We start from the raw sequence: 25,105 nt of genomic DNA, 5'->3' as shown, positions 1-25,105 counted from the left end.
GGACATCATGTCTCTCCAGCAGTAAAACAGTCAGTAGTGACTCAGTACTGCCCCCTAACTCCCAGGTTGAGCATTACATGTATCGGACAGACTGCAGATTTATAAATTATCACACCGAAAATGAAATGAAAAACAGGAACAATGTGAAATGAAACAAATAAATTCTCCCTTTATTCCCACAAAACCTAATTTTGCTTCTAAAATATAACAAACCTGTGGAAGTAACTCGTGAAGATTTAAGCAAACAGAAGGACTCTGAAAAAAATTACCAAACATTTCTCCTTAATTCAGAGAAAAACTTCAGAGAAAGTTTTCTATTATGATTCAAAGTAAGCAGAGCAGACTCTCCTGGAGCCACTAAGCCGGTAATACCACTTTGTACCAGCAGAGGGTGCGTTGATTCTCTGTGCCACCCAGGAACAGAGTCACTGCTGCCACCCAGTGTACTGAGCTGGTATTACACCAACTTTATGTCGTTTAATGTACTGAATCACTTTAAATGTTTACAGGTGATATTGAAGGATATTACATTAACAATACTATAATCACAACTTACATAAGTAAGTCTTGATCTCAGGTTTCTTCAGTTTTACTGAGAAGTATTTCAGGTTCCAAATAAGCAGAAATGTAATCAGAATATTTGACTGTTGGCTGTTATCAAACTCCAATTACCTGAGTCCAAGATAGATAGATAGATAGGTAGATAGATAGATAGATAGATAGATAGATAGATAGATAGATAGATAGATAGATAGATAGATAGAGCTAAGTACTTTATTCATCCCCAATAAGGTAAATTCAGATGTCCAGCATCAACTGGGAGAACTTCCACTCAGATTAAACACATCTGAAGATGGTGAAATGGGAAACTGTATGGATCCGACCTCTGGAGACTGTAAACATCTGGATCTGACCTCTGGAGACAGAAATTAACTTTTCCAATCGTTCACTAGTTTTTTTGTTTTCATATAGATTTTTTAAATCAAGTCGAGTTTATTGTTTTGTTTAATAAAATAAAACGATTCCTGGTCAAACACAGACATTACACAACCACAGGGGAGAAGAAAAGACACCTCAGACCAATTACACTGAATGAATCAACATCACGTGACTTCTGTGTGTATTTGATTTTTTTTCTAAAAATTCTTTTGTTTTTGGAGGGCGCGTCTGACGTCACTGTGGCGTCACAGCACGGATGCGGAAGCTAGAGTCACCATGGAGAAGATGAACTAAAATGTGAAAGAGCTGCTGTAAAGCAGATAAATTAAAAGCTTTGGGGCAGGAGGAGGAGAAGGAGTAGAGGGAGGAGGAAGAAGAAGAGAACCAGGACCAGCAGCAGACCCAGGACCAGGACCAGGACCAGGACCAGCAGGGAGCGACCTGCTCCCCCCGGGCTGCAGCCTCTCTGTCTCCGACATGCAGCCCCTCTCATCCAGCCCCATCTCAGTACTCCACCGTTACCGTTGCCGTCTCCGTTACCGTTACATGACCTCAGCCGGCGTCTCCGGGTCCGGGTCGGAGCCGCTGCAGAGCCCCGCTGGTTTCTAACCGGCTTCATCCCTCCCCTGGAGGTGAGTGCTCGCTCTAAGAAACTCTTTGAAAAAAGTGCAGATTTTAAAGAACAGTGGTTTTAACTAACGACCCAGCGCGTCAGAATAATATTTAAAGTACGACTCAGTGCAGAGGGGCTTTCTCGTCTCTCCGGCTGGGACAGAACTTCACCAAAGTGAAACCTCTTGTGGTAAATGTTGTTCTTTCCTTCGCCTCCGCGTCACCTCCACCGAGTCCAGCCGCGGAGCGCCGCGCCGAGCGCCGCCCGGAGCACCGCGACTCTCCGGGGGAAAGCGGCTCATTTCACACCGCTGAGCGACACGATGAGACGGCCGAAGATCAGAACACACGCCGCCGAGGTTCAAAAGCTAGAGTTGGTCAATGAACGTGATTCGTCTGGTGATAGAGAGCAAGAGCAGTGTTAAAATCCAGCTTTTCTCAAAGGAGTTCAGGCTGGTGACTCTGCCCGCAGCAGAGCGGCCAAAACACGACTTTCTGTTAAAAACCAGGATTAAACGACTCCGTCACTTCGACATAATGTCACGGTGGACTTGGGTAGTGTAACGTGTAACGCGTAGAGTTCAAAGGGAAGTTTAAAGCCAAAAAACTGAAAGAACATAAAATTGTTCCGTAAAAACAAGGTTGCTGACGTCATCGCGTTAATTTTGGGGCGATGACGTCATTGCGTCACTCAGGGGTGATTGACAGGTTGTATTCGAGTACAAACTTAAATCTACATTTCTAAAATAAGTACTTGATTTTAAGTTACTACGTGGAAACACATTGGAGTTACTTTGATTAAAAAGTAAGGAAAGTTACTTGGAAAGAAACTCTTGTTACAAATACTAAAAGTTAGTGTTACTACTTTACTAGTTAGTCACAAACGTGTGTCCCTGATAATTCATTACAGTCACTAGTTATTCTACAATAAGTAATTTCACCAAATATTAGTTGAGGAACCAGCTCTTACTTACCATCAGATTAATTCACTCGGTAATTCTTTTAAAAGTAGTGTAATAGTAGTAGTATAAGTAACTGCAATAAAAAAGTAAAGTTACTTGATAAAGTTACATTCCTATGTTTAGTACAGTTAGTAGACAGTTATTAGAGTTACTTCTGTAAAATGAGTGATGCCCGATAATCTGGATGTTAGTGGAGGAAGATGCTCTATAATCTGGATGTTAGAGGGAGATGTTTTATAATCTGAATGAAAGTGGAGGAAGATGCTCTATAATCTAGATGTTAGAAGGGGTGGTGCTCTATAATCTGGATGTTCAAGGAGGAAGACGCTCTATAATTTGAATGTTAGAGGAGGAAGGTGCTCTATAATCTGGATGTTAGTGGGGGGAAGATGCTCTATAATCTGGAAGTTAGAAGAGGGAGATGCTCTATGATGTGACTGTTAGAGGAGGAAGATGCTCTATAATCTTAATGTTTGAGGAGGGAGACGCTCTATAATCTGGAAGTGAGAGGGGAAGATGCTCTATAATGTGAATGTTAGTGGAGGAAGATGCTCTATAATGTGAATGTTAGAGGAGGAAGATGCTCTATAATCTGGATGTTAGTGGAGGAAGATGCTCTATAATCTGGAAGTTAGAGGAGGAAGATGCTCTATAATCTGGATGTTAGTGGAGGAAGATGCTCTATAATCTGGAAGTTAGAGGAGGAAGATGCTCTATAATCTGGATGTTAGTGGAGGAAGATGCTCTATAATCTGGATGTTAATCAATACATCCAGTCTGTGGTCAACCTGCCGTCACTTTATTTGTTTACATTTTACTCACCATCCCAACTTCTTTGGAACTGTGCCGCTCTATTGGCGTCTCTGAGCTCGTCGCGGTCCAATGAGGATGTCCCTGATTGGTTGGTGGCCTCTGATGTCCTGGCATGGCTGCGTCTGATTGGCAAGAGCGCACAGGGCAGGGAAGCCCCTGATTGGCTGGCAGCCTGCCTGGAAGACAATCAGCTGATTGGTGATAAGAGGAGCAGGAAGAGGAGGAGCTGAGGAGCAGGAAGAGGAGGAGCTGAGGAGCAGGAAGAGGAGGAGCTGAGTGTTGTGGTAAATCCACGATGAGCCGGCTCTACTGCAGACAACAAGTGTTCAGAGAGAGAGAGAGAGAGAGAGCGAGAGAGAGAGAGAGACCGAGGAGGGGGAGCGAAGAGCAATCCAGGTTACTCTGTAATCGAGAGAGAGTGGTTACCACGGCAACGCAAGGACGAGGACGCAAGTACACGCAGGTAAGATACCAATGATTTTATGTGTGTGTGTGTGTGTGCAAGCACCATTGCATGTTGGGGGGAGGAGGGGGGAGGGGGGGGGGAATCCTATTAGCAGAGTCCAAGAAAAGTAGGGCTAACTGTGTGCTTATCAGTCTGTGTGTTTATTAGTATCACACACACACACACACACACACACACACACACACACACACACACACACACACACACACGTACTTCTCCTGGTGTGTGTCTGTGTGTTGAACTATTGAGGTTGAAATGCTTGAGAGGAATTTAAGGTTAACTCCGTTCCTCTAGAAGTGTGAGTTGATGGATACTCACTACACACAGTGTGTGTTGATGGATACTCACTACACACAGTGTGTGTTGATGGATACTCACTACACACAGTGTGAGTTGATGGATACTCACTACACACAGTGTGAGTTGATGGATACTCACTACACACAGTGTGAGTTGATGGATACTCACTACACACAGTGTGTGTTGATGGATACTCACTACACACAGTGTGAGTTGATGGATACTCACTACACACAGTGTGAGTTGACCCGAAGTGGCGTCCCCTCTGGGATCTGTCCTCGGCTCCTTCTGGTTCCTGAGAAAGTTCTTTCTTGACGATGTGACGGTTTCCCTCGGGGTAAAACTCCCACCTGCTGTGAGTTCAGTTGGGTTGACAGAAGTTTGTGATAAAACTGCCGAGCAGGTTCAAAGTGGAAACCTTCTGAGGAGGTTAAAGTGTTTTATGCCGAGTCGGCTGAACCCGGAGGCTCCAAGCTCGTTATCGTGTCAATCCGCCGGCTGTAAAGAGAACAGTTCAGAGTTTAACATGACAACACCCTCAAACATCAGCGGTGGTTCTGGTTCCTCCCAGAGGTCCAGGGACTCCTCTCCAGGTGCTTCCAGTCGTCTCACCTGAACCTCCCCAAGCTGCTTTTCCTCTTGTATTTATAGACCTTGGCAGCCACATGCTGCCGCCGCCGTGCTGGAGGCCGCTGGCGACCTGGGCCGTCCGGTAATCACTTCAGAAATAGAGGAGGCAGGAGTGAGGCCAAGTACCTCAAGAGGAGAAAATACTTTATTAATCCCAGGAGAAAGTATTTAAATCACTGCTTAGTTAATATAATTCAAGGTGGGTAGAAGTTGCAGTGAGGGGCTCATGTCATTAGAGCATCACCAGAAGGTTCTGGACCACCCGCTACCCGCTACTACCTGCTACTACCTGCTACGACATGCTACTACCTGCTACTACCTGCTACTACATGCTACTACCTGCTACTACCTGCTACTACCTGCTACTACCTGCTACTACCTGCTACTACCTGCTACTACATGCTACTACCTGCTGCCTACTACTACCTGCTACTACCTGCTACTACCTGCTGCCTACTACTACATGCTGCTACATGCTACCTGCTACTACCTGCTGCTACCTGCTGCCTGCTACCCGCTACTACTACCTACTACTACCTGCTGCTACATGCTGCTACATGCTACTACCTGCTGCCTACTACTACCTGCTACTACCTGCTGCTACCTGCTGCCTGCTACCCGCTACTACTACCTGCTACTACATGCTACTACCCGCTACTACTGCTACTACCTGCTACTACTGCTACTAGCTACTACCTGCTACTACCTGCTGCCTGCTACCCGCTACTACCCGCTACTATCTGCTGCTACCTGCTGCTACCTGCTGCTACCTGCTACTACCCGCTACTACCCGCTACTACCCGCTACTACCCGCTACTACCCGCTACTACCCGCTACTACCTGCTGCCTGCTACCTGCTGCTACCTGCTATATGCTACCTCACCTTGTTCTTCTCACACGAGGAGGAGGAGGAACAGAAGGTGGGGGAGGAGCAAGAGGAGGAGGAGGAGGGTAGTGGTGTTTGTTCCTGCTGATGAATAAAGGATGAAGAGCTCCTTGGTTTCTGGTGGCAGTGATCCAGACTGTCCAGGACTCCGGCCCCCGGGTCAAGGGTCCTGGTGTGTAGGGGTCCTGGTATGAAGGGGTCCTCGTATGTAGGGGTCCTGGTTTCCTGCCAGGTCTTCATGATTTGTTGGACTGGTGATGGTTCTGGTTCTCATCCGGTTCTGGTTCTAGTCTGGTTCTGGCTTTAGCCCGGTGGTTCTGGATGGACTGGAGTTCAGTGTTTGGTTCTGGAGCTCAGTCCAGACCAGGTTTGTTCACCAGAAAACCAATATGATTGAAAAAATATCATTTGAAACTGAATGTTCAAGGTTTGATCTTGAATCTTATAACTTTTTTTCAAAATAGAATTTTTTTTTTCAACGTGAATTTCATTTTGATTCAGTTCTGGAATTATTTTAATTTTTCACTCTCAAATATATATTTTTAATTTGACGTGTTATTTTTTTTTTTCAGTTGAAGATTTTATGTTTTCAGATTAGGATCCTAAGTTTTTTTCACATTCATATCCTTCTTTCTGGTTTTAGATTTTCTTTTCACCTTCAGACGGGAAACATCGTTTCTTCCAGTACGGGGAGTTAAACTTAGAAACATGGAATATTTGCAAAACGGGATTTGAATGTGAATAAAATTAATCTAATCTGAAAATATAAAACCTGCAACTGAAAAAAATAACAAATTAAAAAAAAAAAAAAGATTTAAGAGTGAGAAATGAAAATAGATAAATAATAAATTTCCAGAGCCGAATCAAAACTGGATTTGAGTTGAAAAAAATGCACTCGTTTTTATTTTGATTACAGTGTTTTTAATTCAGGATCAAACCTTGAACATTCAGTTTCAAATTATTTCAATCACATTTGTTTTTCAAATGAACAAACCTTTTGTCCTGGATTCAGCTCGACTTGGTGAGTTTAGATGTCCTGATTGGACTGATTATTGAAATAGTTTATGACCTGGTTCTACCTGATCAGTCATCTTAGTTCTGGACTGTTTGTTTCTTTATACCAGACTGGTGGCGTCGGGGCTGGTTCTGCTATAGATCTGGATCAGTTTGGACTAGTTTTGTCCTGCTATGAGGTTCCTATTGTTCTGCACACGTTCCAGTAAACAGCTGACTGAAGGGTTTCTAAGGTTCTGGATTGTACGACTGAAGGAGAAACTCTGTAATCTAATCCTCAATTCGTCTGTTTCTGCTGCAGGTTTAAGACATGAGGCACCCATGGAGGACGGTCCTGGACCTGCAGTCCTTCCTCTGACCCTCCTCTGATACATTTGCTACCAGGAGGGTATAGGACCGTTTGCACAAACAGCAAAGGTCCACCAAAGCTTGGCTGTCTGGTTCTGAACGAGGAGCCATGTCTCAGGACGGTAAGGTGCTGCACCTGTATGTGGAGGTGCGCTCTGTGGCGGAGGACGGGGGGAAGGTGTCGGGGAGGGGGGACGACGACACCAGTCACCTGGTGCTTCAGTGTCCAGATGTCCTCCCCCACTCTCAGAGGAGCTCCACCCACTCCAGCCCGAACCGCAGCCCCGCCGCCTCCCCGGTCAGCCGGCACCACCCAGGGTCCAGGAACCACAGCTTGCCCTCCTCAAAGTCCTCCAGACACTCGGTCAGCTTCCACCTCCAGAACCCAGATGCCACGGGGTCTCCCACCCAGTACCACCGACAGAACGTGTTGCCCGACGGCTTCGATCAGTTACTTGAAGTCCTTGCACCGGGCACTGTCAGTTCAGGCCGGCATGGCTCGCTTGGACGCACCTTTTCCCTCGATGTGGATCCATATCAGCGAAAGGTGCTGGTATCTCCGTCCTCTGGGGGGATGAACGCCGCCTCTCCACCAACCCGCACCCGCAGGCCCTACGAGGTGGAGGGGATTGAGGATGAGCAGGGGAAGACGTCTGTGGTGTCCTTTGGTTACATCGAGAAATCAAATGTTCACAACATGGCTGGGCGTCGTGCCTCTGCCTGCCAAAATGAATACGACCGTTCCTTCAACAAGATAGAGGGGCAGCTGCCGGCTCATCTCCGCAAGAGGCTGAGCGATCCAGTGTGGTCCAATGGTCACCACTGCCCGTCCCGGAGTCAGTCCCCAAGGGACTGTCCCTCACTGCAGAAAGTCACCTTGGATTCAGTTACCAGAGATGCAGCCTCCAGGACGTTGGATGATTTTGGATCCCCTGAACTGAAGCGCAGATTCGCAGGTTTCGGTTCAGAAGGTTACAGTTACAGTCCAACTCTTCCTCGGCAGCAGCAGGACCCTCGCTGCCGGTCCTGGGGAGGGTCGCCCGTCCTTCCCCGCACCGCCCGCACTCTGCCGCCCAAGCCCCATCTACTGGAGCTGGACCGGGGAGTCTGCCACAGCTCAATGACTGGATTACCCAGAAGTCCTGCTTCTGACCAGCTGTGTGCCCACACCGGCCATCCAGCTCACGCGAAGACCTCAGCACCTCACTCCCCCGGCCAGCAGAGGCCACGTGTGGGGGGTGAGAGCCCAAGGTCAACCAACAAGTTTCACCCACCGTTACCTGCCGGCAGACCTACAGACATCCAGCACGGGGTCCCAGCAGCCTCCTTTCCCTCAGTCAACAAGAGCAGCAGAGTCAGTAATGGCTATCATGCTAACGTCCCCATCTCCAGCCGTAACGTTCCAGATGGTCACTACATGAATAGTGACGAGTTTGATTCATCCAGAAACACTCACTGCAAGTGGTCTCACTCCAGCAGGAGGTTGGGCGATGGAACAAGTCCAACCGCCGGCAGGAGAAGCGTCTCTCCATCCTCAAATCCAGAGCTGGCTTGTAAGTTAGCCGTGGAGGCTACCAGAATGTCCAGCCTTTTTGCTGACAGACGCACTCCGTCACCAACCTCTTCTCACACCGACTCGTTCAGGTCTGACAGTCCAAAGTCTACAGGGTCCTTCCTGAGAGAATCCCAACCATACGCGACTCTGCATGCACCAAGCTCTCCGGATCCCCTGCAGACAGGAGGCAGGAGCTCTGGCTCTGACAGATCCACTCCTCAGACTAAACCAGGATGCATCTCTCCCCTGCTCTCCCAGAGAGGCGTCTCGGCACCGGCGTCTCCAGCTCTACTGGCTCCGCGGCACCGCACAGGCGGCTCTCATTCTCCGGTGCTTGATCCACGGCAGAAGCGTTTCTCGGCCTCCCTGGAGGTGTCCACGCTGCACCGCCACCAGCCACCTCAGTACACTGGAGACCACAAGTCACCCGGCGTGGACCAAAGGCCGTACCTGCACCTCTTGGACCGCCCGCCCAGGGACTGCTCCGGTCTGTCCCACCACCACGCAGAAGCTTCAGCTGTGAGCTGGACCTCCAGACAGCAGGAGCGGAGGGAGGCCAGGCAAACTCGGGATGGAGACCACCACCACCTGCACCCATCCAGACTCCTCCCCACACGCCGCCTGGAGTACGGCAGCCAGGACGGAGGACACGGAGCAGGGAGGACCTCCCAGTACCAGAGTCCGGTTGTTAGCGGGGCCACGGACCAGAGAGAGGACGCTCTGGACCACAGCAGGGTGGCCGGGACCTGGTCCCAGAGCTCCAGCGGGGTGACGGGCAGCCTGGACGACCGGCACCACAGCCCCTCCCCCGAAACCTCCAGTCAGTCCAGCCACGAGACAGAGGGCAGCCCCAGGACGCAGGTTGGAGAGTGTGTGTGAGTGTGTGTGTGTGAGTGTGTGTGTGAGTGAGTGTGTGTGTGTGTGTGTGTGTGTGTGTGTGTGTGTGTGTGTGTGTGTGTGTGTGTGTGTGTGTGTGTGTGTGTGTGTGTGTGTGTGTGTGTGTGTGTGTGTGTGTGTGTGTGTGTGTGTGTGTGTGTGTGTGTGTGTGTGTGTGTGACCTTGATTCCAATAAATAGTTGAGAGAGAAGCGGCGTCTTCCTCCCGTGTCTTTTCATCACAATAACGAGGTCAATAAACTGAAAGATTTCTGAACATGTTGATGTGGGTCTTCATCATCATCATCATCATCATCATCATCAGTGACAGTCCCAGCTGCCATTGTTGTCAATACTAGATTACAAACTAATTACTACTGTCTCTAATAAGCTAGTAACAGATTACTTTGAAGTAATGTCTTACTCGGGTCCAGTTGACAGTCTCTATTGGTGCTGAGACAACTGTTAGCTTAGCATTGTCCAAAGTCTGGACAGATTATAGAGCGTCTTCCTCCTCCTGATGTAACTTCAGATAAAATCCACAATATAGAGCACAAGGACGTCCACCAAGTAACTAGTTACTTTTCATCTGCAGTGACTAATAAAGTAACTAATAACAATTGTTTTGATGGATATGAAGGATTGTAGCTGCTCCTCCCAGATCTCCTCCTCCTCCCAGACCTCCACCTCCTCCTCCTCCTCCTCCTTTCTTTCTGACTGGCTGTTCATGGAGGTTTGTTTGCTCCTGCAGTCCTCCGTCGCTCCTTCACGCTCTCAGAGGATCGCTCGGGCCAAGTGGGAGTTTCTGTTTGGAGGTTCGACGGAGGAGAAGCGCTGCTCCAGAGGTACTTCACTTCCTGCTCTGACCACGGCGTTATGGGGGGGGCGACTGCTGGTGACCCAGGAAGAACTGGTCCCAGTGATCTGAGTCAGAGGAGTTTTCTGGAGGGTCTACAGGGTCCCTCTGGGAAACTCTGAGCTCTCATCCTGAAACCCGCCTGTACGCAGACGATTCCGCCCTCTCCGGGTGTAAACACCACCTCAGCAGCTCTAAGCCAATTAGCTGAAGACGCAGCTTAGCGTAAGCTCCCTCACTACACTACTGCTAGCGCCAAGTGCTAGGTCCACATCAAGACCACCTCCTCACATTGAACAGGTCCACATCAAGACCACCTCCTCACACTTTTTACAAGAAAAAACAAGAAAAAATTAAAGTTTGTTTGAATCCTTGGTGTGATGAACTAAAGTGTAGCGACAGAATTGAGCCGATACGATAGAGAAGGTTGTCTCCATGGAGACTGGCTTTAGATGTTGCCATGGTAACATAATTTAGCTTCATTAAACATGAAACCAGAACAAGTCCTGGTACTGGACCTTGTGGGACGCCCTCAGTCTTTTAAGCAGAACAATTTTGTCCTCCTGCAGACACTACATCCGCGACTCCGCCCACCAGCAGCTCGCCCAGCCCCACCCCTCCCTCCTCCCTCCGTCTGACGGCAGCCAATCAGAGGCGGGGGCGGGACAGCGGGGGCCGGAAGCTGTCCCACCACGAGATCCGGCAGATCGAAGTGGAGCTGCTGAGCGCCAACGCTCAAAACGCCAACCCCAGGACAGGCATCATCCGGAGGACCATCAAGTACTCTGAGACAGACCTGGACGCCGTGCCGCTACGCTGCTACCGGGAGACGGACCTGGACGAGGTGAGTTGGTCTCTGCTGGTCTCTGCTGGTCTCTGCTGGTCTCTGCTGGTCTCGGCTGGTCTGGGATGTTGAACCTGTGGTTCTTTGGGTGCAGGTGATGCGGGCGGAGGCGGAGGCAGCTGAGGAGGCGGACTCGGCCTTCAGCAGTAACCGCAGCTTCAGTCCAGCCAACTCATCCTCTAAAGGCCGGACCAGCAGGGGGGAGGAGGTGAACGGGGTGGAGGAGGATGAGGAGGAGGAGGAAGAAGAAGAAGAAGGAGTGGTGAGCTGGGCCAGCGTCAGGATGCAGGGAGACAAACAGAGACAGAGAGCTGCCAAGGAGGAGGCCGAGGTTCTGGGCCTACTGCTCAAAGGGTGAGACCACGTCGGGGTCTTCCTGCCCCTGCTGGACTCCAGGATCCTCCTGCTGATCTCTGCCACTCTCCTCCCCGCAGGTCTCTGGAGGCCTCGTCCGACTGCCACGGGGGTCTCAAGTCTCCGATCTCGGTGGGCAGCCCTCGCAGACCATCTGACAGCAATCTGGACTCCTTCAGCCGACACTTCGAGAGCATTATGGAGTCCCACCGCGCCAAAGGAACCTCCTACAGCAGCCTGGACAGCGTGGACCTGCTCACCTCCGGCTCCACCTCCGTCTTTACCTTCGACCTGCCCACGCTCACGCCCGAGATCCAGGTAGGACATCGCGCCGGTGGACTGGGTCCAGACTTTCAGGCCGAGTCCCGAGCCCAGACGCTAAAGTTTTCAGAGCTGCAGAGGAAGATGACATCACTTCCTGTCACGTGACATCAGGCAGTGAGAATTAGTGAGAATTCCAACGCTCCTTATCATGGCCGCCACTTAAATACTTCCAGGGTTAAGGAGAAGTGGATAGGAAAGTAGCTAGGAGGGACTATTAAGAGATAGGAGGGACTGTTAGGACATAGGAGGGACTGTTAGGACATAGGAGGGACTGTTAGGACATAGGAAGGACTGTTAGGAGATAGAAGGGACTGTTGGTACACATCCAAAGTGTCCTGGTTTCCTCTGAGGCGCTGAAAACAGGTTAAAGCTCACGCAATTAGCACCGAGGCTAACTGCTATAGCTTCCAGGCTAAGTCCAGGTGGTGGCTGTTAGCAGTCTGTCTGTGTGTGTCAGTGTCCGTGTGTGTTTTATTTTGAAGAGTTGTCCTCCTCAGCTTCCTGCTGTTGTCTTTCTGTGTTCAGAGTCAAATTTGTGAGAGTGCCAAGCAGATCATTGAGCTGAGCTTCGCCCCGCTGTCCCACCCCGCTCCATCCGGCCCCCTGGACACGTCCCACTCTGAGATCAGCCTCTGTGTCGGGGGGGCGGGGCCCCCAGGGGCCTCCCAGGACGACTCGGGCCCCCCGACTCGCTCCAGGTCAGAGAGGGAGGCGTGGCGTCGCCCCGTCCTCAGAGATGGTTTCAGGAAGGCCAGCTCAGTGCCGGCGCTGCACAGCAGCTCCAGGTTAGTGTGTGTGTGTGTGTGTGTGTGTGTGTGACAGAGAGAGAAAAAACACCTGCAGTGAACAACATCTGCCACCAGGTTGCAGCACAGGACAGTTACTCACTGGTTTTCTCAGACATGTTTTCTCTGCTTACTGTCACTGACACTGACTGTCACTATCACTATACCCTCTGTAACCATGACTCAGCACCATCACTATATCCTCTGTAACCATGACTCAGCACCATCACTATATCCTCTGTAGCCATGACTCAGCACCTTCACTATATCCTCTGTAGTCATGACTCAGCTCCATCACTACACCCTCTATCCCCATGATTCAGCACCATTAATACACCCTTTGTAACCATGACTCTGCACTATCAATACACCCATTGTAACCAAGACTCAGCACCATCACTATAGCCTCTTTAGCCATGACTCAGCACCATCAATAGACCCTCTGTAACCATGACACAGCACCATCACTATATTTTCTGTAACCATGGCTCAGCACCATCACTACATCACCTGTAACTACGACTCAGCACCATCACTACCACCCTTTGTAAAGATGACTCAGCACCATTAATACACCCTTTGTAACCATGACTCAGCACCATCAATACACCCTCTGTACCCATGATTCAGCACCATTAATACACCCTCTGTAACCATGACACAGCACCATCACTATATTTTCTGTAACCATGGCTCAGCACCATCACTACATCACCTGTAACTACGACTCAGCACCATCACTACCACCCTTTGTAAAGATGACTCAGCACCATCAATACACCCTTTGTAACCATAACAATAAAAGCACTACAGCCTCTGTAACCATGACATCATTTCAGCCGTTCTATATTCACGATGTTTAGCCGATGGCTAACAGCTGGACCCTGAGCTCGTTCATTGCTTCAGAGATTTTCAGCCATCACTGTCAGTTCCGGCTCAGCTCTCAGCTCTGCTGTCACACAGCCTGTGTTTAACTGTGACTCAGCTGCTGATTATTCAGGAAGCTGCGGCGCAGCTTCATCCAAACTCACTCCCACACAGAGGACGACTCAGCTCCGATGGCATGCTGTGACAGAGCCATGAGTCAGCAGAAATCTGCTCATCACCTTCAGCAGACACATCTGTCACAACCATGACTTGGCACCACCACTGCAGCATCTGTAAACATCTTACACACACACACACACACACACACACACACACACACACACACACACACACACACACACACACACACACACACACACACACACACACACACACACACACACACAGAGTCCTCCTCCCCCTCCCCGTTCTTCATGCAGATCTTGTCCATCTGCTGTGTGGCTGTCTTAACCTCTGACCTCTGAACTGTGACCTGCGGTGTGGGTGGGGGTGGGGGTAGGGGTGGGGGTAGGGGTGGGGGTGGGAGCGTTCCCCTGAGATCTCAGATCGGAGCTGAAACTCTGCATGAATGTGGAGCAGCAGACATCCTGAGGAGAGTCGGGGAAGCACTGATTTTCCTGTGACTGAGACACAAAGTCCCGTCTGACTGAGAAGGTTCCACCGGCTGTTTGTGGAGTTGGGCTGGGTGGAGGTGACGGTCTGGAGAGTTTATGGGAAGTGTTGATGCCTGGAGGTGGAGTTTCTGCTTGAGTTTGTGGTTAGTTACTGTGCGTTTAGGTGCAGTTTGGTGGTTTTAGGTGGCGTTTGTGGGGTTTAGGTGGAGTTTGTGAGGTTTCTGTGGTTTTAGGTGGAGTTTAGGTGGAGATCCTCTTGGAGGATCTCTGCAGCTGTCTTTGTTTTTCTGTGCTGAGACAGAAAAAGAAACTTCCAGGAAGCTGGACAGAGTGAGAGGAAGGTACGAGGAGACAAAGAGAGGAAGGAGAGGAGGAGGAGGAGGAGGGGCCACTGGGGGTCAGACGGGCGAGGAAAGTTGCTCCTCCTTCCCCCTCAGAGTCGGAGAGGAACCGGCTCGTGGAGGAGGAAGAGGAGGAGGAGGAGGAGGGAGGAGACAATCCACCGACAGAACACAGAGAAAGTGCAGTAAAGTTTCTGAGAGAAAGAAATCGGCTGAGGATTTTACAGACCGAGGAGGAGGAAGGAGCAGGAGCAGTGAGGAGGAGGAAGAGGAAGGACAAGGAGTAGTGAGGAGGAGGAAGAGGAAGGACAAGGAGCAGTGAGGAGGGAGAAGGAGGAAGAGGAAGGACAAGGAGAAGGAGCAGTGAGGAGGGAGGAGGAGAAAGGAGAAGGGGCAGTGAGGAGGACTAATGAGGACAAGAGAGGAGGAGAAGGAGCAGTGAGGAGGAGGAGGAGGAGTAGGAGGAAGGAGCATTTAGGAGAGAAGGAGCAGTGAGGAGGAGAGGAGGGGGAGGAGGAGAGAGGAGAAGAGAAGAGGAGAAGGAAGGAGGAAAGAGGAGGAGGAGAAGATAGAAGAAGGAGCGGTGAGGAGGAGAGAGGAGGAGGAAGGAGCAGTGAGGAGGAGAGAGGAGGAGAAGCAAGGAAGAGAGAAGGAGGAGGAGGAGGAGAAGCAAGGAAGAGAGAGGAGGAGGAGGAGGAAGGAGCAGTGAGGAGGAGAGAGGAGGAGAAGCAAGGAAGAGAGAGGAGGAGGAGGAGGGAGGAGGAGGAAGGAGCAGTGAGGAGAAGAGAAGAGGAGAAGGAAGGAGGAAAGAGGAGGAGGAGAAGATAGAAGAAGGAGCGGTGAGGAGGAGAGAGGAGGAGGAAGGAGCAGTGAGGAGGAGAAGCAAGGAGAGAGGAGGAGGAGGAGGAAGGAGCAGTGAGGAGGAGAAGCGAGGAGGAGGAGGAGGAGGAGGAGGAGGAGGAGGAGGGAGGCGCAATGAGGACATCAGAGTGTCACCGGACTGACACCTTGAAGATGTCGCTTGGGTTCCCACGGCTACGCCCTGACGACGGTGATTGGTGGCTGAACTGAACGAGTGGGCGTGGCCGCGTCGCCATGGCGAGCTACCTTCTGTGCTGGGGGGGCGGGGCTCTGGAAGACAGGTACCTGTATGCCCCGCCCTACCCGGCTGTGTACAGGTGAGTGGTCTCATGACAAAGTGCAGTGAAGGTGGAAGAGCCAAGAACATCATGGGGCAAACATGTCAATCCAACTGATGGAGGTGGAGTTCGGTTGGTCGATAGGAGGTGGAGTTTGGTTGGTTGTAGGTGGAGTTTGGTTGGTCAGTTGGAGGTGGACTTTGTTCAGTTGGAGGTGGAGTTCGATCGGTTGGAGGTGGAGTTTGGTCAGTTGGAGGTGGAGTTTGGTCAGTTGGAGGTGGAGTTTGGTCAGTTGGAGGTGGAGTTCGATCGGTTGGAGGTGGAGTTTGGTCAGTTGGAGGTGGAGTTTGGTCGGTTTGGCGGTGGAGGTTGGTTGTTTGGAGGTGGAGTTTGGTTGGTTGTAGGTGGAGTTTGGTTGGTCGGTTGAAGGTGGACTTTGTTCAGTTGGAGGTGGAGTTCGATCGGTTGGAGGTGGAGTTTGGTCAGTTGGAGGTGGAGTTTGGTCAGTTGGAGGTGGAGTTTGGTCGGTTTGGCGGTGGAGGTTGGTTGTTTGGAGGTGGAGTTTAGTTGATTGGAGGTGGAGTTTGGTCAGTTGGAGGTGGAGTTTGGTTGGCTGGAAGTGGAGTTTGGTCAGTTGGAGGTGGAGTTTGGTCGGTCGGAGGTGGAGTTTGGTTGGCTGGAAGTGGAGTTTGGTCAGTTGGAGTTTGGTTGGCTGGAAGTGGAGTTTGGTCAGTTGGAGGTGGAGGTTGGTCGGTTGGAGGTGGAGTCTGGTCAGTTGGAGGTGGAGTTTGGTTGTTTGGAGGTGGAGTTTGGTCGGTCGGAGGTGGAGTTTGGTTGGCTGGAAGTGGAGTTTGGTCAGTTGGAGGTGGAGTTTGGTTGGCTGGAAGTGGAGTTTGGTCAGTTGGAGGTGGAGGTTGGTCGGTTGGAGGTGGAGTCTGGTCAGTTGGAGGTGGAGTTTGGTTGTTTGGAGGTGGAGTTTGGTCAGTTGGAGGTGGAGTTTGGTTGTTTGGAGGTGGATCCTGAAGGTGTGGACCTTCACACACATCTCCACTTACTCCTCCATTGGGATCAGATCAGTTCCTCCTTGGTTTTTAGTTCCAGATTGTTTATTTCCTTCGCCATCAAAAGTTTGGCAGGAAGTTTGTTTTTGTCTGCGTGTATTTATTTATTTATTGTTTCTTTATGTATATATTTTACCAACTTTAACACAGAAACTACTCACACGAGTTTTATGAAATTTTCAGAGGTGATTCGTCATCATCTACGGACGATCCTGGTAGTTGAGCCGTTCCCATAGCGACAAGTCAGGTTTCACGCAGTGATGTTAGCATCGATATGAGCTAGCGGCTATCATGCTCACGATGCTAACTCAGTTTAGCAAACAAACGTGGCGGCGAAGGTTGCGCTCTACCGAGTGTAGCTCTAGTTTATTTAGCTCGTGCATTTAGACTTCCTCAAGACCTCCTCTGTAGGCTACCTCAACACACACACACACACACACACACACACACACACACACACACACACACACACACACACACACATACAGTGAACTCTGAGTATCGAGTTTCTACAGTGGATTTGTTGGTTTGTTAAGTTTGTGTTGTGGTTACTGTCAGAGTGACACACCCTGCGTCTGTCTCTCTCTCTCTCTCTCTCTCTCTCTCTCTCTCTCTCTCTCTCTCTCTCTCTCTCTCTCTCTCTCTCTCTCTCTCTCTCTCTCGCTCCGTCTGTCTTTCTTCCTTTGGGTGACTCATTGTTTTGAAGTTTTCTGTTTCTGGAGCAAACCAATGTGGACACAGAGCGGGGGTGTCCACGTGTCCATTTGTCTGGAGTTAGGCTCCTCCTAATCCTCCTCCTCCTCCTCCTGGAAGGATGTAAAATATATGAGAGAAGTTTTATATTTGATCCCAAAGAGTGACGCACACTCCAATTATGTGAGTAAGCCATGAGTTTGATGAGTGTGAGGAGGAGACTGAAAACCTTGCAAACACAAACACTAAAAAACTGTCACAGCTTTGAATTCTGTCACCAGACCTCGGCCTGACTCTCTGGCGCTGTGCCTGTGTTGTGAGGAGTGTCTGTCGCCTCCAGTCTGTCCCTGCTGCACTGTGACTCGCTCCACCCTCTGCTGGTCGGAGATGGTGTGGCAGCATGTTCGCTAGCATACCCTTTGCACCTGCCTGATGTGTGTGTGTTGTGTTCAGGGAGCGTCCAGTGAATCACCCTCCGGAGCTCATCTACCCTCAGGCTGACGTAGCCCAGCGTCTGGCGCCCGGCGGCAGCGACGACGCGCTAGCTAACGGGACGAAGGCCGACCTGCAGTCCGCCAAGCGGCTCGCCAAACGCCTCTACAGCCTGGACGGCTTCAGGAAGTCCGACGTGGCTCGCCACCTGGGCAAAAAGTCAGTGTGTGTGTGTGTGTGTGTGTGTGTGTGTGTGTGTGTGTGTGTGTGTGTGTGTGCGCGTGTGTGTGTGTGTGTGTGTGTGTGTGTGTGTGTGTGTGTGTGTGTGTGTGTGTGTGTGTGTGTGTGTCACTAGAGTGGACAGTAATGTATGGGAAATTACTGACTGTGTGTGTGTGTGTGTGTGTGTGTGTGTGTGTGTGTGTGTGTGTGTGTGTGTGTGTGTGTGTGTGTGTGTGTGTGTGTGTGTGTGTGTGTGTGTGTGTGTGTGTGCAGTAACGACTTCAGCCAGATGGTGGCAGAAGAGTATCTGTGTAACTTCAACTTCACCGGTCAGACGGTCGACCAGGCGCTCAGGTCAGTAACACAACAACAACAACAACAACAACAGACACACAATGAAATGGTAAAAAGGCGCCTCGTCCGTCCACTGGGGGCAGTCTGAGGCTCAGACACTTCGGCATGTGGGCTAGTGGAGATGGGAATCAAACCTGCAACCTTCCAACTGGGAGACGACCAACTGAGCCACAGCCTCTCCACCAAACAAACACTAGTTCTGTAGTAATTAGTTCAGGGATTTAAACCCAGGTGAGTTCAGAGTTAACCAGGTGAGTTCAGAGTTAACCAGGTGAGTTAACCAGGTGAACTGCTGCTGTGTTTCAGGCTGTTCCTCAGACAGTTTGCCTTGATGGGAGAAACTCAGGAGAGAGAGAGAGTCTTGGTTCATTTCTCCAGGAGGTTCAGGCAGTGTAACCCAGACTGGCTCCAGACTGAAGGTACCAACACCTGTCTGTCTACCTGTCTGTCTGTCTGTCTGTCTCATCAGTCTGTCTGTCTGTCTACCTGTCTGTCTGTCTGTCTACCTGTCTGTCTGTCTCACCTGTCTGTCTGTCTGTCTGGATCTCACCTGTCTGTCTCACCTGTCGTCCTTCAGACAGCGTCCACACCCTGACGTGTGCTATCATGTTGCTGAACACAGATCTCCATGGAAATGTGAGTCTCACTCTGATATGTTAAAAAACTTTGTGTCATGTGATTGGCTGTCCATCAGAGAGTCCTTACTGTGTGTGTGTGTGTGTGTGTGTGTGTGTGTGTGTGTGTGTGTGTGTGTGTGTGTGTGTGTGTGTGTGTGTGTGTGTGTGTGTGTGTGTGTGTGTGTGTGTGTGTGTGTGTGTGTGTGTGTGTGTGTGTGTGTGTGTGTGTGTTGCAGAATGTGGGGAAGAGGATGTCCTGCAATCAGTTCATCTCCAACCTTGAAGGACTGAACAACGGCAAAGATTTTCCCAAAGAGCTGTTGAAGGTTTGGTCCATCTGTTCGAACTAACACACACACACACACACACACACACACACACACACACACACACACACACACACACACACACACCATAATAAATTTACATTCAGATCTGTGATTCTCTGACGATTGACATCACCAAGCTGATCAGGGGGCGGGCTCAAACCACCATCGCAGCCTGTGATTGGCTGCTGCAGAGAGAAAATGCGCATTGAGAAAGTGAGGGAAAAAAGAGCGAGCAGCAGGAGGAGGAGGAGGAGGAAGAGGAGGAGGAGGAGGAGACCACCTGCAGCAGAAACTCTCCTCCACAGTCTTCTACCTCCCTCTCTTTCTCTCCTCCCCCCTTTTCATCACTTTGAGGGGCTCTGTTGAAAGTGACGTCAGTTTTGGGGTCTCTCTCGCTCTCTCTCTCTCTCTTTTTGCCCCCCCCCCTCTCTCTGTCTCTCTCCTTCCCTCTCTCTCTTTTTGTCTCTCCCTCCCTCGCTTGCTCTGCTCCGTTCGTCGTCGTTTCCTTTTTGGACGATCGGATTCTTCGTCGGCTGCTGATGCGTCTCCTCCTCCGTCACGCAGCTTTATTTTGGGCATTGGGGTCTTCCTCCTCCTCCTCCTCCTCCTCCTCCTCCTCCTCCTCCTCCTCCTCCATCGCCTCCTCCTGCAGGACGCTGCCTTCAGGATCCTCACACAGAGCGGGAGAAGCTGCAGGACAGACGCCTGTCGCCGTGGAAACAGGCTGAAGTGTGCGTGTGTGTGCATGAGCGCACTCGCGTCGTTGTCTGTCTGTCTGTCTGTCTGTGAGTGTGTGTGTGTGTGTGTGTGTGTGTGTGCTCCTCTAATAAAGAGGAGGAGCTACAGAGGAACTAAAGAGGAGGAGCTACAGAGGAGGAACTAAAAAGGAGGAGCTACAGAAGAGGAACTAAAGAGGAGCTACAGAGGAACTAAAAAGGAGGAGCTACAGAAGAGGAACTAAAGAGGAGGAGCTACAGAGGAACAAAAAAGGAGGAGCAACAGAAGAGGAACTAAAAAGGAGGAGCTACAGAATAGGAACTAAAAAGGAGGAGCAACAGAGGAACAAAAAAGGAGGAGCAACAGAAGAGGAACTAAAGAGGAGGAGCTACAGAGGAACAAAAAAGGAGGAGCTACAGAAGAGGAACTAAAGAGGAGGAGCTACAGAGGAACAAAAAAGGAGGAGCTACAGAGGAACTAAAAAGAAGGAGCTACAGAAGACGAGCTCTCCGCCACCCCCTCCTCCTGGTGATGATTGGGGTGAACAGTATTCACTCCTCGGGCCGGGTGCGCTCCCGCTCGCTGTGCTCCGTGAGGAGCGGGAGGGAGGCGCGGGACTCGGACCCCTTCAGGTACCCCCGAGCTCCTCGCTCTCGCTCCCTCAAACCGCTGGCGTTCCCCGACCTTCTGGGGAAGACTCAGGACGCCCCTAAACACCAGAGGCACAAGAAGAAGGTAGAAAGGGGGGCAACTGGAGACAGCTGGGGCAACAAGGGGCGGCTGGGGCAAGGAGGGGGCAATAGGAAAACACACACACACACACACACACAGTAACACATGTTTGTGTCTCTGCAGAGCCTCTACAGCTCCATCAAGAACGAGAAGCTGCAGTGGACCATGTGAGTTTAAGTGTGTGTGTGTGTGTGTGTGTGTGTGTGTGTGTTGGACCAATCCGGTCCGACTGCAGCTGCTTTCTGATTGGTCCTCCTCACTTGTTGATCCTCCACAGTGATGAAGAGGAGCTGAGGAAGTCCATGACTGAGCTGGCCGACACCCGCACAGACTCCGCCTCCCACACCATGAAACGCCTGGTTGGTGGAAACCTTCTGGTGGGCGTGGCCCAGCAGGTGGACGCCGAGCTGTACAAGAGCGGCTTTCTGGTCCGCAAAGTCCACGCCGACCCGGACGGGAAGAGAAGTAAGCCCCGCCCACTTCCAAAAGTCACACGGACGTTAGCGCGCTACGAGTGACTCGTAATTATTGACGTGTTCCCGGTGACACGTCAATGACTCGTCATCTCCCATGATGCTCTGCTCTCTTCAGCTCCGCGGGGGAAACGAGGCTGGAAGACATTCTACGGTGTGCTGAAGGGCCTGGTTCTCTACCTGCAGAAGGTAAGTAGAACCTCATCAGCCTGGTCTCCTCACATCAGAGGAACATATGGAGAACATCAGTAGAACATCAGTAGATGTTCACAAAACGTGTGAACAGCTCAGTGGAACAGTGAAGTGTGTACTACAAAGTCCTGGGGTGATGTGGACATGCCCTCCTGCAGTGATGCTGATCTATGATTGGTTTAAAGAGGCTCCTCCCCTCTGAGGCGCCTCCCCATCTTGCTCTGTGATTGGTTTAAAGAGGCTCCTCCCCTCTGTCTGCACCCTGCTCTGATTGGCAGGAGGAGTACCGGCCGGAGCGCGAGGTGACGGAGGAAGACGTGAAGAACGCCGTGTCGGTGCATCACTCTCTGGCCATGAGAGCCGCCGACTACAGCAAGAGGCCCAACGTGTTCTACCTGAGGACGGCAGACTGGAGGGTCTTCCTGTTCCAGGCCCCGTGAGTGGACCAACACGTGACTCAACACTTTACTTTCAACATGTGACTCAACATGTGACTCAACACGTGACTCAACACTTTACTTTCAACACGTGACTCAATAGTTTAGTTTCAACACGGGACTCAACACTTTACTTTCAACACGTGACTCAGCATGTTACTCAACAAGTGACTCAACACTTCACTTTCAACACGTGACTCAACATGTGACTCAATACTTTACTTTCAACACATGGCTCAACACTTTACTTTCAACACATGGCTCAATACTTTACTTTCAACACGTGACTCAACACTTTCAACACGTGGCTCAACACATGACTCAACACTTTACTTTCAACACGTGACTCAGCACTTTACTTTCAACACGTGACTCAATACTTTAGTTTCAACACGGGACTCAACCTGTTACTCAACAAGTGACTCAACACTTTACTTTCAACACATGGCACAACACGTGACTCAACACTTTACTTTCAACACTTGACTCAGCACTTTACTTTCAACACGTGACTCAACACTTTCAACACGTGACTCAACACTTTACTTTCAACACGTGACTCAACACTTTCAACACGTGACTCAACACTTGACTTTCAACACGTGACTCAATACTTTAGTTTCAACACGGGACTCAACCTGTGACTCAACACTTTACTTTCAACACATGGCACAACACGTGACTCAACACTTTCAACATGTGACTCAACACTTTACTTTCAACACGTGACTCAGCACTTTACTTTCAACACATGGCACAACACGTGACTCAACACTTTCAACACGTGACTCAACACTTTACTTTCAACACGTGACTCAGCACTTTACTTTCAGCACGTAATTCAACACTTCAGTTTCAACACGTGACTCAACACTTTCAACACGTGACTCGATGGTGACTCAACATGGTGTCTCGGTGTGACGGGGTCTCGGTTTTCCCCCACAGGAACCCTGAGCAGATGCACTCCTGGATCACTCGCATCAATGTGGTGGCGGCCATGTTCTCCGCTCCTCCATTCCCGGCTGCCATCGGTTCTCAGAAGAGATTCAGCCGCCCGCTTTTACCGGGATCAAACACCAAGCTGTCCCAGGTCCTCCACTCCTCCTCCACCTCTCCTCCACCTCTCCTCCTCCCCCTCCACTTCTCAGTAACTCTCTGTGTGTGTGTGTGTGTGTGTGTCCACAGGACGAGCAGATCAAATCCCATGAAAGTCGCTTCAGAGCCGTTTCCTCGGAGCTGGCCGAGCTGGCCGCCACCTCGCCCGACAAGAAGGTCAAAGGTCGCGAACAGGAGGAGCACAAGCTGCGGCGGGAGTACCTGGAGTTTGAGGTGAGGAGAGCTGGAGACACTGTGCTGCCCCCTGGTGGTCCATCTGTGGAACTGCACTCACCAGAGAACCAACCGGAGAACTGAGGAACTCCGGATTTAACTTCAGTCTGAGCTGAAGAGTCGTTAACATGAAGGAAGTGGAACCCGTCTGATTAACCTGATTGATCCAGTTCAGTGCAGAACCTTTAATCCTGATTTAGTGTTTCAGTAGTTGGATGTTCTGATATGGCGAGAACCCATTGATCTGATCTGGTATTGATCACTGATCAGGTTGATCTGATCTGGTATTGATCACTAATCAGGTTGATCTGATCTAGTATTGATCACTAATCAGGTTGATCTTATCTGGTATTGATCACTGATCAGGTTGATCTGATCTAGTATTGATCACTAATCGGGGGGGATTGGATCTAACAGACATGTTGTTGGTTCGATGAAGAACTCAGAGACTCTCCAGGATGGAGGCTGAAGAACTGGAATCAGGTTCTACCGACAACCTGAAGATGTTATTGATCGTCTTTGGACAGTGTGTCTTTAATTTGATCTCTAATAGAATTTAGTGGTTGAAGTTTAGTGATTCTGCTCAGAGGTAAAGGGTTCTAGGTTCCACAGAGCTGCCACTGTTTGTCGGTCTGGCTACAGCGCTGAAGAGAAACCCAGGGTTCTTCTGCTTTTCTTCCATCAACGATCAATAGTAGACAGTTCCAGTCTTTAATAGATGAACAAACCATCTCTCCGGGCAGAACGAAGCACTTCTCTTAGAGTTCGACTCCATTTCTTCTTCCAGTTTTCAAGTTCACTGCTTTAATGTCTAAACTGAACCGACCTCAGAGAACGGAGGCTGAATTTCCCTACAGTCAGTGAACTAACCATCTTCTTGTCCAATAGAAAACTCGGTACGGGACGTACGCCATGCTGCTGCGGGCGAAGCTGGCCAGCGGTGTTGACGACCTCTCCGCATTCGAGTCGCGGCTGTTTGACGACGGCGGACTGCAGAGGGCGCACTCGAGCCCTGCCCTGCCGCAGGACGCCACCGCCAAGGAGAAGACCCGCGGCAGCAGGAGCCTGAAGGTCACGACCTCATCTTCCAAGAGCGACGGCAGCCATAAGAACATTGGCAGTCAGAGGGCGGAGCTTCAGAGGATGGAGTCCAGGAGGGCGGAGTCTCAGAAGACGGGGCCTAATAAGGCGGAGCCTCAGAAACAGAACAATAGTGTGGACGAGACGCCGTAAACAGGATTCGGCCGAGGAGACGCACAGAGAGCATCATGGGAAACATCCTCTTCTGACCTTTTTGTTCTCATCTTGATTGGCTGAGACTTTGGGTTCGAGCCTCCTGATTGGTTGGGGAGATTTTCCTCCGGACCTGAGGCGTTCAGGGGCGGTGCGAGAGGAGACGCACGTCCAAGAGAGCTCCGCCTTCACGTCAGCTCTCGTTCAATCAGCAGCTGCGCCTTGTGACAGAATCATTTCATGGGCGGGCGGAGCCTGCGGGTACTTCAGGAACACGGAGCATCATCGTGGAGAACGTCTCAGAACGATCTCTCTGTGTGTGTGTGTGTGTGTGTGTGTGTGTGTGTGTGTGTGTGTCTGTCTGTCTGTGTGTGTGTGGTGGTACGGAGGCTCATTAGTGACAAACTGCTGAAACCAAGTTTCAGTTTTATTTTACTAGTTTTTACTTATTAAATTCAGCTTGTTTTCTTTTTTTTCACTTCAATCAAAATTGTTGCTTTTTTTTTTTAAATGTTTTTCTGCTTCAAACAGAAAGTGGGAATTTTATTTATTGAATAGACCTTTTTTGTGGTTAAATCCAACAAATTCAGAGTAAAATGTAAAATGTGGCGTTCAGCCACACGAGATCGAACACTCTAATTTTTAAGAATTAATTTGATGAAACGTATCGAAGTTCAGTTTTGATAAAAAAGTAAAAAAAAAAAAAAAAAAAGAAGTTTTAAACTGGTTTTGTTGCTAA

At 50.2% G+C, this 25,105-nt stretch overlaps 1 protein-coding gene across 2 annotated transcripts; it reads left to right on the top strand.

Annotated features, from left to right (window-relative positions):
- Nucleotides 1-1,273: 1,273 nt before the first annotated feature.
- Nucleotides 1,274-25,105, top strand: psda (pleckstrin and Sec7 domain containing a). 2 transcript variants are annotated; one of them, XM_080481139.1, is made up of 19 exons: nt 1,274-1,571; nt 1,791-1,910; nt 10,152-10,245; nt 10,826-11,100; nt 11,195-11,454; nt 11,535-11,772; nt 12,304-12,563; nt 17,753-17,950; nt 18,227-18,307; nt 18,614-18,726; nt 18,885-18,943; nt 19,161-19,250; nt 20,826-20,869; nt 20,980-21,167; nt 21,294-21,364; nt 21,646-21,803; nt 22,750-22,894; nt 22,990-23,133; nt 24,022-25,105. In XM_080481139.1, exons 2-19 carry the CDS (start codon nt 1,875-1,877, stop codon nt 24,364-24,366), a joined length of 2,799 nt encoding a protein of 932 aa, XP_080337265.1. In that variant the 5' UTR covers nt 1,274-1,571; nt 1,791-1,874; the 3' UTR covers nt 24,367-25,105. The 2 variants fall into 2 exon arrangements, with proteins under 2 accessions (XP_080337265.1, XP_080337264.1); XM_080481138.1 differs by lacking the exons at nt 1,274-1,571; nt 1,791-1,910 and adding an exon at nt 6,924-9,386.

The sequence above is a fragment of the Lipophrys pholis genome (genome assembly GCF_963383615.2).
Source record: "Lipophrys pholis genome assembly, chromosome: 15".
Taxonomy (NCBI): domain Eukaryota; kingdom Metazoa; phylum Chordata; class Actinopteri; order Blenniiformes; family Blenniidae; genus Lipophrys; species Lipophrys pholis.
This window is presented reverse-complemented; position numbering and strand designations above follow the sequence as displayed.

Bases quoted from the DNA above. Each gene is read 5' to 3' on its own strand.
- psda (XM_080481138.1), top strand. From the start codon at position 7,080: ATGTCTCAGGACGGTAAGGTGCTGCACCTGTATGTGGAGGTGCGCTCT. The intron at 11,773-12,303 runs GTAGGACATCGC...TTCTGTGTTCAG, and splicing joins CGCTCACGCCCGAGATCCAG to AGTCAAATTTGTGAGAGTGC. The intron at 21,365-21,645 runs GTAAGTAGAACC...TCTGATTGGCAG, and splicing joins TGGTTCTCTACCTGCAGAAG to GAGGAGTACCGGCCGGAGCG.